We start from the raw sequence: 16,356 nt of genomic DNA, 5'->3' as shown, positions 1-16,356 counted from the left end.
AGCGGACCCCGTCAGCAGGGCGCATGAGGGATATGAACACAACTACTGTGTCACTGCAAAAGCTTATGAAGTCTTTTTTATTTTGCACAATGCAAACAATACAATTAAAAAATAAACAAACATAACAGAGATAAATGAATATCACAGTGCAGGAAGAGGCAAAAGCCAACTGGGCTTATTTGAAGCCTCCACCTTTATAATATTACAATTTTACAAAATTACAAAAGATAAAAACTAGTATTTATCCATTTTCTATCTTTTGTTGTGAAGCACTTTGTGCATTATTTATACAGATAAAGTTTGTTATTGTATTATTATTTGATATTGTATTGTTTGATATACAAATAAATGTAATTATTAGTATTATTACATGATTATTAATATTATGTATTATACAAATAAAGTATTGTTATTTATTTTTTTATCATGCGCTATACGAATTAAGTTTATTATGATGGGAGAATTTGTATCATTATTATGTAACATACAAATAAAGTGTATTATTGAAATACTGAAAGAGAAAATGTACTTCACTAAATATGTGTAGCTGCTATCAGACTCTCTGCTGGTGAAGAGACGTTAAACGGACGGTTCAGCATCGTCGTCTAGTTTCGGAGAAGCCGTTTCATGGAGGAACTATTTTCTTTTGACCGTAGTTGCAGCAGGAAACTGCTCACAGCGAGGTCTGTAGTTTATCCTGAGTGACGGGGTCATTAGTTCTGGAGAAACTTTTTTTCTGGCGCTTTGGCACTACAAGACGAGCTCGTCGCGCTACACTGGAGAGGCGGCAGACATCTCCGACTCCCGGGCAACACACCCCAAAACAATCTAGATGGACAGCACTCGAGGTAAGAGGTCCCATAAAGACTTATTTATTGATTGGGACAGTGTGAAAGGGAAACAAACACTACACTAAAGGACGTGGGTGTGGAAAGAGAAAGGCAGTGGGAGCGAGAGCGGCCGGTAAACCCGGAGAAGAGACTATTTGTTTGTGTGGTCGAGTCTCCAGAAGGGCTTCCTAAGACGAGATGGTAGACGGCTACATTACCTGGAACAGGTTCAGGTGTTGTCCCACCAGAGTGACCTTCCTCTCCACGTTGACAGGGAGAAGAGAGGAATCCTGAACTTTCTCCACACACGGACACTCCTGAAGAAACATTAGTCACCACTCCAATGAGAAATATCTACACATATGGGAAAAGTACAACCCTACTCTTTTAAACCTTTTACCTAGATCCTGCTCAAAGGGAAAACAGGGACCCGTCATTGGTCGAGGCTGCTAACGAGTTTTCTAAATTATTCTTCCTTACCAGCTATGAAGCTGGGCAACCTCCAAATCTAGATTTAGATGCTCCAAAAGAAAGGTGAGAGTAGCTATCCCTTCTTACACCTTTGCCTTAAGCTGAAAAAGAAACAACAACTAAGCGACCGCAGTCACACGAAACACACCACAGTGATGAAACATCAGACGGTCGAGTGAAGCACGAGGCGGTTGACTTTAAAATGTCATAATGGTCCTTAGCTCATGGGAGGAAGTGCAGCTCTCACTGGGTGAGATGAACAGACGTGGTATGGAGAGGGTGGACGAGTCAATAAGACCCGTCGGGTTAAGTGCCTTACATTCTCAGTTCCATCCTCGCATCTGAGATTGGATTGATTTTGTGTCAGTTGTTTGCCTCTCTTATGCACTTTTTAGTCCAAGATCAGAAGATGGTTACCTCTCGAACATCCTTCCGGCATGGCTTTTAGTCTGTATGTTAAGCTAAGCTAAGCAAAGCCAACTGTGGCTGAGGTCTTACTCATTCAAGGGAAACGAATGTCCGCTATATGATAGGAAATGGAGGATGAGCGGGGATCTTGGGCGTTGGCGGCACGGAGCTCGGCCCGGCGCTACCCATCTCTCTCAACAACTAGGGAGGTGTGTGTGTGTGTGTGTGTGTGTGTGTGGAGCAAACCGTCCTCCCATGCTTTGTATGGATCGTTAAACTCTAAGCCTGCCCACTTTTTTTAGCGGTCCAATAAAATGCGGAAGATGTGATTTCAACCTCTCTGGTAAATGTACGACGCTCAAATATTCGGTTCAACTGCGAAACGCAACGTTCCTCTGGGCCTTTAAATAGCTCCTCTTGCAGACTGGAGCGACAGTACGATTTCTAACCTCGCTGCACTCACCGGGAAATACAAGTCAGTGGAAGAATCGGATTGGTAGTCTGCTGCAGACTCAGAGATGGGGTCGATAACCGTTTCAGGCGATTGTGTGACGCTGGGCAGCTTTTCGCTGGCGCCTGCAGGGGCTGGACCTGCTGCGGAGTCCACGGCAGGCTCCTCCCACCCACTCAGCGGAGGAGAGTCCTTCTCTTCGTTGCCGGCCGGAGGAATGGCGTCCTTTGCGTCGCTGACGGAGAGGTCCATGAAACGGGATACTTCTCCAGAGGTGGTCAGGCTTACGTCGGAGGAAGAGCCAAATGCTTCGCCAGACAGCTCTACAAACCCCAGGTCCTGGTCTACCTTTTTGCTAGTGCTACTGGGTAACGTAGTGTGTGGGGTTTTGTCAGTGATATTCAAGCCTTCGGCCTCCTCAGCCTCTGAGAAACTTGCAACGCCGCCGTTTCCCTCTGTCGTCCCCTCGCTTGTGGCGGGGACGTCGCGGGGCACCGTAGTGGCCTGGCTGAAGATCCCCACAAAGGGGGAGGTTGTGGCCAGGGTGAGGGGGGAGGAGGGGGAGGAGGCAGAGGTGGTAACAGGCATCACCGAGGCGGACGTTAAAGGGACAGCTGCTGTGGTGCGGGTGGGAGTCTCTGTGGGGGACGGCTGTGTTGTTGTTGTTGCAGCAGCCCGGACAGTAGGAGGTAAAGGGGTCAGGTGTCTGGCGGGTGGTGGGATGGTGGGTGTTGGCGGTTTGAACTGGACGATAGAGCAGCACAGGTGTACAAAGCGAGGACAGGACAACAAAAAACAAAAAGGCAGGGGAAGACAAAATTAGGATAAGAACAGAAAGGGTGTGCAAATACATTAAGAAGCAAATCATGAGTGGAGAAAAAATAAATTAAGATTTATGGTAAAAAAAATAAAAACTGTAATAAAGAGGACAAACAGAAAACTACACCAAACATACACACACTAATATGTGCAGGATGTTGCACAGTGCTGTATGACACACACTCAGCAAAACAAACCTGCTGCCTTTAAATGACATTGCACGCAGTATTTTCCCTAAATATACAGTAAACTATTGAATCTAACGGGTTTCATGAAGGATGGAAAGCTTTGCTTCTGTTAAAACAGTTTTAGAAAGGTTTTTGATTTAAATGTGTTCTTTGGTCGGAGGCTGCAAATCTTCAAATAATTTGCACCTTTATTGATGTTAATGGGGTTCATACTTCTAAATATCAAGGAACACTCAACAGCACCACAACCTCCAAAAAGGATCACACACCGGACTCGACACCTCTCTGAAAACACTTCAATCAACAGCTTTCCCCTTTCAGCCCTCATGTTGACTCACATTGTGGTTGTAGATGGTGACTCCTCGGCTGCAGCTGCGTTTGTGCGTGCAGACGTGCTGGTGGATACACCAGTTACACCCCCAGCGACTGCTGACGCACCCTTGGCATCTAGCGGAGCACACGGCACGGGTGCAGGCAGAACAACAACACAAAAACAGAAGTGACGATAAGAAAAATGCTACTTTACCCCAAACAACATGTAGAAGATGTTTCGGAATCTTGAATTTGTTAAAAGAAAACTATTCACTAATTGATTCACTAGTGTGTGTGTGTGTGTGTGTGTGTGTGTGTGTGTGTGTGTGTACACTCACGGCCTGCGCCCAGAGAGCTGCTGCACCAAGCTGCAGTTGAAGAAGGTGAATTCGGTCTCCGCTACCGTCACGTTTGCGAAACGCAGCGACAGGGCCACCATCACAAACTCTGCATCAGAAGGAATATATATGTAAATATATATGTCACCTTCCAATGATCTGGACAACGTGTGTGTGTGTCATTCTTTAGGAGCATCACAGTGTAAATGTCTTTGTTGCGCTCAACTTTGTGGTGTTCGAGTGTAAACTTAAAATTGAAATTAAAAGCAGGATCGTCAATTCTCCACGCAGTTTTTTTTTTACAAGTTGACAAGAGAAACAACAGAACTGGAAAATCCTGCTGCCCTGAAGGAATCAGGGTGGCAAAATGTTTGCCTTCCCTGTGAGTTATGTAAACAAAGCGTGCGTCGTTGCAGGCTATCATACACCGCCACATGCTGCTACCCCTCTACCATCCAGTGTTTCAATTGACTGGTCAAATACATTATTGTTAGAAACATTTTAGTTATTGTTATTACTCCATAACAGGGCGTTCCCAAGATATCACAAGAATTGGATGGACAGAGTGACCTTGACCTTTCACCCCCACATTCTAATCACTTCATCGTTGAGTCGAGGTGAACGTACCGAATTTAACGAAATTCGCTCCTGAAGTTCCCGAGTTCTTTTTTAATTTAAAGTAAAATGTAATCATGGGTTTGGAGCAGTGTTCCCTCTAAGCCGCGTGTGCGGCCGCGCAGGCCAGTCGAAGTGGCCGCGCAATAGATTTTTCAGACCGCGCACATTTTTTTTCAGGGGTTAAAAATCTTTTTTGCGCCAGTGTTTCTGAGATAGGAGTGAGCCATCCGCGCAATAATAAGATCTTTGATGTGACGTGTCGAGTCTTCTTGGCCAATCAGCGTCCCGTTTCTCTACACGTGCTCTCTGTACCTCTGCTAGCGCTCTGCCTCCGTTAGCTCCCCCCACCCCCGCTGTCCTCCTCCGGGCGCCAGGAGTGAAGCTCGCCCAGAGCGCCACATGAGCTCGGGCCGGCGCTGTTTAGGCTCCTCTTGGCGGGCCCTGCTCCAGCAGCTATAGGCTACTATGGCGAAAAGAAAGGCAGAGCAGGCGCCCCAGAAAAAGGTCTGCCTAACGTTCAAACATGAGTGGCTAGATGAAATAGTCCAAACTGACACAGGTAGGATGAAACTTTCAGACATATTTAAATATGAAGAATATGAAGTTATTCAATTGTTTATATAGGCTACCTTTAGGAAAAATGACACCATGTCAATTTAATAGGCCTATAATTATTGTTAAGCATTGCATTAGCATTTTTCTTTCAATGAAGTTCCACTTAAATGTTGTACCTGCTGAGAAATGGCTAAACACCTTTGATACTTTTATTTTTTATATATATCATTATCAGTCATAACCAGTGAACCAGTCATAACCTCCCCTTATTGAAGTTCAACAAAGATCCTTTAAGTTCAACTAAACTGACTGGTAAAACACCATCATTAAAATGTTCCCAAAGTCCAGCCATTATAAAGGATATTGAATAAATATCAACCTTGTATACATATTGATGCATTTGCTGTCATCTCTTTGAATCCCCTATGGCTAACGCAGGCTTGTGGTCATTTCCGGCAGGTCGCGTGGTTGAGAATTGCTCACAGTGCTGAAATGTGCGCTCAGAAAAAAAAAAAAAGATTTGCTCAGTGCTGAAAAAAATTAGAGGGAACATTGGTTTGGAGTATCGTAACGCTCTCAATGTTTTGTGCTTACTGAAAAAGAAAGTTGTCCCATTGGGTACAATTGCTGGCCCAATTCAAAAGAACACTCACCATCTCCATGACTAATGGGGGGCAGACTGCCGGCATCAGGGGTCGAGCACACCACACCGCTGTTAGTGAGTGAAGCAGGAGCTTCTGTGTCCTGGAAGAAGCAAGAATAGGCCTCTCCTTTTCCTAGACTTGGGAGGCCCTCTACTGACACCGTAATCTGAGGGGAGGGAGACAGAATGGGACAGGGACGTCAAGAAAAGAGAGGAACAAGATGGGAAAGGAAAGTGATTGGAAAAACCGATTCCTCCTGCATTACATCAGTTTTCTCCCCGCGGCTGATGTTGTAGAGGCTGAGACGCTGGATACTGAGGCACTGCTGCGTCTGGTTGAAACTCCACAGCCACTGGCCCTGCACGGACCCCCGCTGGCACTCCTGGCGCTGGCCACACCTGGAACAACAACACGGAGAGGTGAGAGAGACAAGGATGAGACAAAAGTAGATGGGGGGGGGACACGAGAGAGCGTTGGCGGTAGCCCCGCCGTTACGCCACCGACTCACCGTCCCTCCAGGACACACCAGCCACAGTAGGGGTCTTTGGCGGACAGACAGGACTGACAGTCCAGGTGGTCGCCGCATTCTGCCACTGGAAGCTTCTCCACCTGAAAATGACAGATAAGAGAGCACTCAAAAGGCAGATCCACGAGGTAAATTCAGGTGGATACCAGAGGTATGCGGCACACCGGCATTCTCAAAGCTCCTCAAAAAGGTCAATATTTTCTCCGCCCGTTCTTTTAAACAGAACACATGAAAACTGGAACTCAAAACCATGATGGTTTTGAGTTCCAGTTTTCATATGTAAAACTTGAAAAAAAACTAGCGATGGAATACAAATTATAAATGACTTAATTATTTTAGCCAGTGCTAGCTTCTAGCTAACTAGCTGAAATGGAAAGCTACAGGCAATGAATGCTTAAATTAGGCTTTAGGCTGAAAAAGCAGTCTTGCCATTTGTAGTAATCAAAGTTGAATAGCTACCGTTAACACTGGCCTTCCAAATTTAAACGTGCAATACTAGCCTATTAAAGCTAGCAAGATAGTTAACCTCTAGTAAACTCGAGCTTCACGATGTATGCATTTTCTCAGCTACTAATGAGTGTTACGGTCCCTTCTATTACCTGTTAATGTTACTTATTGTCCCACTTGCCTTGTCGTGGCCTGTTCCTTGCTCCTTGTTTTATTCCGTGCCACGTTACGGGACTCCTTTTCCTGACTCACACGTTAAAATGTTCCAAAAAATGACTCTCGAGACGCTGATTCAATTTCCATCCTTTTGTCGATTTATTTTCTATTGAATCGAACAAAACCAATCATAATCTAACTTCAGCTCTTATCCTAAATTAACGTTCTAACGTGAGTTAAAAAAAACTATACCGATGTCCCGTTCCACATAAGAAACTAAACCCCGATATTCGGTCCCGCCCCTTCTTCTTATACCAGCCAGCTGATCCTAATCAGATTAATATAAACAATTAACAGAAAAAGGCATTATTATTATTATTATTATTATTATTGCAAAGGAACATCTTTAAATCAAACAAATTCATTATATAACATGATTTATAATCAAACAAAAATATATGGCTCCAACATGCCTCTTTAACTGCAGCTAAGAATAGTCTAATCATGCTAGTCATCTATTTTTGGCTAGGTAAGCGTAATGCCAAGCGAAAATAGCCAAAACAATACTAGCTAAATCACAGATATTCAGATAGCTAGATATAGATAACACAAGTTGAGGCCGTTAAGCCTCAAAGTTATTTTGACGATTAACTTTAATGTTTAAAAATAAAACACAAGGCTTACTGGCTTTTCTCAGAGCATTGAATTCCTAGATTAATAAATGTGTGTGTTTTTCTTTGTCATTTACACTCATGCACAAAGCCTGTAAGAGCAGATGGATCATTGGATGAGCCAAAACGTTCTTCATCTAATAAAGGACAAAACTGTAGTATTAATAGTAGTATAATAGTATTGTGTTCAGCAACAAGGAGAAAAGAATCACTATTAAAAAACAACTTCAATCTCGAACAAGAAACCATGGCGCTCTAAAAGATTCACCAGCCATATCAAAGCAATTACTAAAACAGCCTTCTTTCATCTTAAAAAGAAAGAACCAAGGTGTCCCAAAGTGACCATGAGAAGCTCATCCGTGCTTTTATTTCCGGTCGGGTTCACTATCGCAATGGCCTCTTAACTGGTTTTCCCAATTGGGACCATTAAGCAGCTGCAGCTTATTGAGAATGCTGCTGCTAGAGTTTTATCCAGGACTAAGGGAACAGAGCACAATACTCCAGTTTTTAAATCTTTATCATTTATAATCCAGTTAGTTACAGAAAATTGATTTTTTTAAACTGCTGCTACAAACAAAAACAAAACAAACTAGATAATAATCACTGAATGGTTTAGGAATGCATCTCTGATATACTGAAAGGATATAAGTCTAGCAGGGCTCTGAGATCCATGGACTCCAAACTGAATATGGGGAAGCAGCATTTTGCCGTTATGGGCCAAACAACTGGAGCAAACTGCCAGAAGATGTGCACAGAATGTAGTATTTTATAAAATCCTGGTGAATTAAAAACATTTCTCTTTTCATGTGGGTAAAAATATTGCTACTATGTTTTTATAATGTATTTAATCTATCCTATTCATGTACTTTGTATTTCATTGTGTATGATTTGTTATAACCATCTTATGTATTTCAATCATATTTTATGTATGGATGATGCTTTTCATTTATTTATGTAGAGCACACTGAATTGCCTGTGTACAAAATGTGCTCTCGAAATAAACTTGATATTGCTATGAAGTAGTGATTGCTACAGTTTTTTATAGTATTGAATCTTCTTATCTTGTTCTACTTTATTGTTTTCTTTTAATCGTCTTATGTATCTAGCCAGAGAATCTGTCTTTGCGTACTAAAATATAATAACATTACTAACTCCAAGAAACTAAACTTATCAGTAGCTCTATGACAACTGCGATGCTTGTAATCATATTTAGTTTTAGATTAATGATAAATATAAGTCGATTAGGTTAAACCGTTCCATGGTCTGGGACTGAGACTAGCCAGTCAACGTATAGACCGGCAGTTTCCCAAATCCATTCATCAGCATCCATGGCTTCCTACACAGACACTCTGTAGGGAGTGTGCCAACACAATGGAGTCCACTTTCCCTGATCAATACCATTGTTATGTCCGACCTTACACCTCCTGCTGACTGTTGTACCCATTGCATCGGGGTCAGTGACCTTTGACCCCCACAGCCAGCTGCCCTGTCCGTTTTCTCTTACGTCCATTGCCTCTTACTCTTTTATCCTATTTCTCTGTGAGAGAGACACAGCTTGAGGAAGCATCAAAGCGTGAAAGAATTCTGACAAACGGTCATTTGTCTGAAGATGAATTACTAGCCATGTTCAGATCTTGTGTATGGAGACATCTGGGCGAGCCGTTTAATTAACAAGAAGGGCACGGCTGTTCATACATCGGTTGAGTAGTTCGAAGATTGAAACGGAAACGGTCCAAAATAGTGTTACATTTGTATACTTACAGTAGTTCTGGTCATGACGTACAAGTGCGTTCCAGTCTGGTCCAATAAAAGGTCCCCGTTGATGGGCGAGTTGATCTGGATCGTCTCGTTCGCGTAGACCTCCACCTGGCCGTCTTGGCCCAGATATACCTGCAGAAAAACACCAGACATTTCGTCATATTCTTTACAACGCCAGACTCAAATGAACAGCCGACGGATTACAACTCAAACGCAAATCAAATCCCACTTGTGCAGGAATCGCAGCAGAAGTGGCCGTGAATGCGATTACGGCAGAAGCAAATCTAATATGAGGCAGAGGAAGACACCTCTGGCTTAAGTGATTCCCAGGCCTTCAAACTCTCAAGTTACCTCATGATGATGGGATTAGCAGAGGTTTTTTCGTGCCTCCTTCCAGAAGGCTCTCACTCGAACAGGATGGAGAATCAGTTGTTCCATTAAGAGGATGCACTCAACACATAAATGGCATGGGATGTAGCTCTGTTAAGCACGGCACCTTTTATGCAGTTTTGCATGTCACATTTTGTAAAGAGATTACAAACTGCCTACCCTAAGCGAAGGAGCTCAAGTATCTCGGGTCTTGTTCACGAGTGAGGGTAAGGTGGAGCGGGAGATGGACAGGCGGAGGAGCTGAGCCGGAAGGCGAAGCTCTCCATTTACTGGTCGGTCTACGTTCCAAGCCTCACCTATGGTCACAAACTCTGGGTCGTGACCGAAAGAACGAGATCTCGGATACAAGCGGCCGAAATGAGCTTCCTCCGCAGGGTGGCCGGGCTCAGCCTTAGAGATAGGGTAAGGAGCTCGGACATCAGGGGGAGCTTGGAGTCGAGTCGCTGCTCCTTCGTGTCGAAAGGAGTCAGCTGAGGTGGTTCAGCATCTAGTCAGGATGCCTCCTGGACGCCTCCATTAGAGGTTTTCCAGGCACGTCCAACTGGTAGGAGACCCCGGGGAAGACCGAGGACACGCTGGAGGGATTATATCTCCCGGCTGGCCTTGGAACGCCTCGGGTCCCCCAGAATGAGCTGGAAAGTGTTGCGGGTGAGAGGGAAGCCTGGGTCGGCCTGCTGGACCTGCTGCCACCGCGACCCGACCCCGGATAAGCGGCTGATAATGGATGGATGGATGGATTTTGTAAAGAATGTGACGCTGTATTGACAGGATTAAGCTAGGGAGACAAACAGGAAGATATTGGTTGATCAGCTTTGACATTGCAGCGATTTACAGTATTTCCTACATTGCCGACCCTAAGATTAAAGGAATTACGACATTTTGGGAAACACCGTTGTGCATGAACGCACTAAAAGGGCTTTTATTGGTGAACTGAATGCATCCGTTTGCAACTAATGAACGTGAGCGTTGTTAACTCTCGGGACGGTCGGCTCTTGTTACAGCCCCGTGCTTTCAGAACAACATTTGTGCACGCAACACAAAAAATGCTCGCTCATGAGAATGCCTTTCTGTGCACTCGTATCAAGCACACACACCTGCACACACACCTGCTTTTTACATGCATTGGCTTTGATATGCACATCAACTACCACAGCAGTCACTGGCAATGATTATCTTGAATCTGAGGCTCCCTGGAGGCCAAGATAGCCGTTTCGCCCTGCTTTCAGTGTTTGTGCTAAGCTAAGCCTCTCCTAGCGTCTACGTTATATTTTAAGTGAATGGTACGAGTGTGGTCTCAATCTTCTCGTCTAATTCTAAAGAAAGTGAATAGGGCGGAATATTCCAAAATGTCAAACTACTCTTTTAACACCTACAGGATCGATTGCAAATGTATAAAAATGAAGCTGGCGACTCAAATCTTGTCCCCAGCTCAACTGTCCGTACCAAATACACTGGTATGATCACACACAGACACACACACACAGACACACACACACACACACATGCACGCACGCACACACATGGATGCTGTGGAATTTGTCCTGCTCTTATACCATAATCCTGTTACAATAGCTAACTTCAGATGGCTACATGGACTGATGCTTTGATCTGCTACCTAAAAGCACTACTCCTCCCTCCCTCATATTTGCACACAGATCAAGCACTCACACTCACACACTGTAAAAACAGACCTATTACACCTCTGCAGTTATGTCTACCATCACCCTATATGGAAGACTATCAGCAGATGTTGCTGAAAAAGGTGGTGATGCGCGGCTGTTTTGGGAAATACTGGAGAAAGCAGTACTTACAGCTTGACAAACAAGGCGAGACTCGTATAACAAATATTGTTTCAGTAAGTACACTCCACGAGTCTAAGAATACATAAATATCACCATCTTAAAACATGCAAAAAATGGTTTTGTTCTCGTCTCCAATGATCTCATTCTGCACTCAGAACAGAACAAATAGCAAGTGTATTAGGAACAGGATCACGGTGGTATGCTAGTCTGTGTATGTTGGAAAACTGCAGGAATGACTGGAATCTACCGGGAACTGAAGCCGCGTAGAAGTGTATGGGAACTGGCACAGACTTTGGTTGAGAAACGTTCTACGTAGTTTTAGGTGTGTTTGCTTTGCTAAGAAACACATCCAGTCATCCTTAGAAGGGTTATTAGGCAGTGACGAACACATTGGGCAAGGCTTAAAATTACTGTACAACACAAAACTGCTATAATATCAAATTAGTTTTATGGTCAGATTTTTTCCCATGACACATAGATCTCTGTTGACATCCCCATGATGTGTCCCAGGGCGTCTCCCTGGCTCTCTCCCAGTGCATGCTGGGGCATGCTTTAAGAGGCCTGAAGAAAACTGGCACAAAACTGTAAAGTAGGACGCGGGGATGAGCTACCTTGTGCAGAGTCCCTTTGGAGTCTCCGAGGAAGGCGATGCTGTGTCCATCTCTGACACTGACGGCCACCGCGGTGAGGCGGGCGGCCGAGGTGTGCCACGCGGCCGCGGCCTCCAGCGGCGCGCGGCTCGCCATGGGACTGGGGGTGTGGTCGGAGCCGCAGGGATACGCCTTGAGGGTATTCTGCAACACATGAGGGAAAAGTTCGATCGCGACCATTTTCCTTAATTCTACATAGATATTTGAACTGAACGCACCAAGATTACTTTTGTTTGATGTTATATGCTCTTAATATATCAAACACCTGAGCCTCAGACTAACAAGTTCCCATTCTTTTCTGCTGTTGCCGAGAGCCTTTGAATCCTCTTGATGCAGCGTAAAAGGATTGCGCCACAGATTAAAGCAGACTCATACGGACAAAGGCCACTGGCTTTTTAAATCCTGCTTTCTGGTGAGTCTCAAAGCTCCGGCTGCACATAATTGGCCCTAAAGGAGGAAGTAGAATGGGACATCTTTTGTTAATCCACAGAGTAAAGAAGAAGAAAAAGATGGCTTATTGTTGTTTCAAGGGGAACTGTGATCTAATATATGCTCTCATTCAATCATCTCTCTGTTTCATTCAGCATGTCCTTTTCTTCTTTCTCCCTGTGTGTGCTACTCTTTCTATTCCCATGTTTGAACTCCCCCACCCACCTTCTCTCAAGCTTAATCTCTGTCTTCCTATGTCAGTGGGTTTAAAAAAAAAAAAAAACTCCCTTGTCAGGGCTCATTAAGCAGCAGCACAGCTGATTCAGGGTCAGCTTGGTTTATTGATCCTAATGGTCCCATTAAATGGTTCTAAGGGCTGGCAGGACCTGGGCGGCCGCAGAGCGGGTCACCGGAGGGCTGCAGCTGGGCAAAGCTACTCCTGGGGCATCTGGGAGGTTGTGGGCTTTCCAACGAGGGCCTCATTACAATGCCTGCATTCTTCCTGTTGCTAAACTTAATCTGGGAAATCCAGTCATGTCTTGTTACTGGGCTGTGCTTTCTGTTTCCTCTATTTTTAACAACCGAAACCAATTGAGTCAATATACTTAAGGCACATAAAGACAGCAGGATATAATTTGTCATGATGCCCTACTACACGGCCAGTATTCATGCTGGAACAAGCACTCAAAGCAGAACAAAAATGAAAGAAAACAATTCTGGTCTCGTTATTGACTAATCATCGTTCTAAAAAGCCCATCTCTCCAAAATATTTGTGCTTCTTCAGTCACGGAAACAGTTCGCTTCCTTTGCTCTCCTTCATCTGCCGGATCCTTACCAAGAGCAGGTTGGCGCAGCTGGACTTGACCTCGTACTCTATGTAGGCCACCTCTTCTCCCTCCACCCGGCCGTCCTGGGTGTAGCAGAGGTCGCGGGTGGAGTCGATGTGTCCGTCGAGCTCATCCAGAGGGTAGACGCACAGAGCCGAGGCGTCCAAGGCGGCGTTGTTTGTGGAGCCGGCGCGGGTGGAAAAGACTCCCAGCAGATCCTCGCCTTCCCGGCCGACGCCTTGTCCCACCTGTTGCAACAAAGGCATGGAAAAACAACTCAGTCCAGCACAGAGAGACTTACAATTCCCACACACCAAGAAGTTCCAACTAGATTTTGAATTGCTGCTCCCTACAAATATTTTGAAGGGCTCGTTTGTTTGATATTTGGGGGTGAAGTACCTTTGCAGCCTGGAGCAGGTTATAAGTCCTGGAGGGAGAGGAAGTGGACCGGCAGACCAGAGGAACTTCCACGTAGGAATAGTAGGAGGTGTCGTCCAGACACACTCTGGCAGCATAGGTCCGGTACTCCCTCGATGGCGACTTTATGTCGCGGCGGTAAAACAAGAAGTACACGTACGTGAGCCGTGTGAACGCCATTACGAAGTGGTGGTCGTATTCCGACAGGCGTCCGGCCACCGCCAGCTTGGCCGTCTCCTCGTAGGAGAAGACGGGCTCTGACGAGAGGTGGCGGGTGGAGATGGGCGGGTGGCTGGCGGTGTAGCCCCGACCCACATACATCACTGTCCTCTCCCCGCCGCGAAGCCCCACCACCAGCCCCACGGTCGACACCGACGGGTCATTGGCGGCGACGTACTGCGTGTCCACGGGCCTCTCGGTGGAGAAGCGGACCTTTTTGATCGACGCTAGGCTGCGTTTCTGGCAGGTGCCCTGGTGGATGCTGCCGCAGGTGATCAACTCCAGCGCCTTTGGATCCACCAGGAGTAGTTTGTTGTGGTTGCTGGTCCTCCTGGCTTGGGGACAGTTGGACTCGGTCACTGGGGGGAGGCAGTCTTTGCTGTCGCTCACGGGACCGGTCGTCTCCTCCAGCTCCAGCCGGAGCCCGTCCGACCCGTCCAGCTGGAAGAGGTGGTCCCTGGCCCCCACGTACACCGTCCCCACGGAGGGGTCTGGGTGGAGCGCCAGGTGCTGGAAATCAGTGTCATTACGGGAGAAGCGAGGGTAGGAGCGACCGCGGGCTGTGGCAAAGACGATGAGGATGAGGAGTAAGAGCAGGGCGGGGTTCAGAGCCTTCCCATGTGGCATGGCAAATATTCTGAGGAAAGAAACAGAGCAGGGTTAGAAGCCTTCACTGGCAGATGTTTGAGGTAAAACATCAACATGCGATAAGGCTAAAAGCTGCTTCTATATAGTCAAGTATAGTAAATGGATAGCGCTTTTCTAGTCTTCCGACCACTCAAAGCGCTTTAACACTACTTGTCATCATTCAACCATTCACACCCATTCATACACTGATGGCAGTGGCTAAGGTTCCACCTCCTCATCAGGACTAACTAACATTCATACACCGTAGGCGCAGCTAAGGAAGAAATGTAGGGTTAAGTGTCTTGCTCAAGGACACATCGACATGAACTAGCGGAGCCGAGAATCGCACCGACAATCCTCTGATGGACGGACGACCCTGCTCTACCACTGATCCACAGTCGCCCCCCTATAGTGCAAGTTTAAGGGTTTTTTATCTTTACTTAATTTCAGGAAAAGCCCAACAACGTTTGCTCTTTTGACCTTTTCTATACTGCATTATGTCCTCGAGTGTTTCCAGCCACTTGTTTATCATGGGACGTTCCAATTTGTTAATTAGTTTGAGGTGCCAATATATATATATATATATATATATATATATATATATATATATATATATATATATATATATATATATATATATATATACACATTTATATTGTTCTTTTGGGACGTGAGTTTTTCAAGAATTCCTAGTTTCCTGGTTATCTGTTCTCTTATCTGTCATCTGTGTAAAATGTCTGACCAGTAGTATTTTTCTTTTACATATAAATAATACATGTGTACGTTGGAATCATATTCCCCACGTTCCCTCGATGGTCAATGGTGTTCTTATGTATCTTATCTTCATCTCCCAAGCATATTTCTGCCAATAGAATGATAACGTAGAGGAAAATATCTTTGAAGCTTTGCTTGTTCATTATCGCATATAGTTGTTCTCAGTTCCGACTCCCATTTATATTTTATTCGTTTTGTCTTTATCTATTTATGTTTAGGGCTTTGAGTCTCACGGTTCTCACAAAGGGGGGGAGCTTCTAAATCTTCTTTTCTCAAATTGCTTCTCACCAGCAAATATTAATACAAGGTAATTATGTATTTTAGTACTTTTTTATAATAAGAGAAAACCAACAAGTTGGACTCGATGATCTTCCGCTAGGGGATCATCATGTTGATTGTCAGTTTTACACAATATTGCCTCATTGGTAAAGATTTTCCAGCTGAACAAAATGCGCAAGTATCATAAAGTTTGTTTCCCACTGAGCTTATTTTCCATAATCATCCAAAATCCAATAATAAAAAAAAAAGTTTCCTCCAGAGGGAACCAATGCCATGCTAACTTCCAGATTGGCCGACACACATATCTGTGCTGCCTGCAGCGCTCTCTATCAGCAGCCCAATCGGGCTGTTGATGAATCCATGGCTCTGTCCGCGGTGAATGCAAGTGGCGGACAGAATTGCTATTGTGACGTTTTTCGACTCGCCCCTCTGTCAGTTTCCTCTTGGATCTAAAATATTAACCAATCGCCTACGGCCCTTACAGCTGGATTATTCAGAAACAATAACTCTCACTCCCCCATTTCCAGAGCCATCACTCAACACCTCTGGAGAGGAGAGTGGTTTGTGGACACTGAGAGCCTTTCGCATTAGGAGATAAAACCTGTTTAATTATTAAACAGGGTTCCTCAGACCTTTCCCTGACCTCACTGAGAAAGGTTGCATAGAAATACATAACTCCCGCTCAGCATAGCATTTGGAGCAAGCTTTAGTTAGACTGGGGACGTGTAGGAGCTCTCAACAGAATCAAGA

General features: G+C 45.0%; 1 protein-coding gene across 1 annotated transcript in view; it reads right to left on the bottom strand.

The window, feature by feature from the left end:
• Positions 1-16,356, bottom strand: part of plxnb1a (plexin b1a) — a 67,592-nt gene that overhangs the window by 18,475 nt on the left and 32,761 nt on the right. Inside the window, exons 2-12 of the mRNA XM_079226553.1 lie at positions 13,690-14,563; positions 13,299-13,538; positions 11,996-12,178; positions 9,196-9,324; positions 6,143-6,243; positions 5,900-6,032; positions 5,644-5,800; positions 3,818-3,926; positions 3,506-3,614; positions 2,173-2,904; positions 1,049-1,147 (exon numbers count right to left, since the gene is read on the bottom strand). Coding sequence (XP_079082679.1) covers positions 1,049-1,147; positions 2,173-2,904; positions 3,506-3,614; positions 3,818-3,926; positions 5,644-5,800; positions 5,900-6,032; positions 6,143-6,243; positions 9,196-9,324; positions 11,996-12,178; positions 13,299-13,538; positions 13,690-14,553 — 2,856 coding nt within the window. The 5' untranslated portion in view covers positions 14,554-14,563. The remainder of the gene's footprint in view (positions 1-1,048; positions 1,148-2,172; positions 2,905-3,505; positions 3,615-3,817; positions 3,927-5,643; positions 5,801-5,899; positions 6,033-6,142; positions 6,244-9,195; positions 9,325-11,995; positions 12,179-13,298; positions 13,539-13,689; positions 14,564-16,356) is intronic.

The sequence above is a fragment of the Taurulus bubalis genome (genome assembly GCF_910589615.1).
Source record: "Taurulus bubalis genome assembly, chromosome: 11".
NCBI classification, from domain to species: Eukaryota; Metazoa; Chordata; class Actinopteri; order Perciformes; family Cottidae; genus Taurulus; species Taurulus bubalis.
Note: the sequence above shows the minus strand (reverse complement) of the source record. Positions and strands in the feature narration are given on the sequence as shown.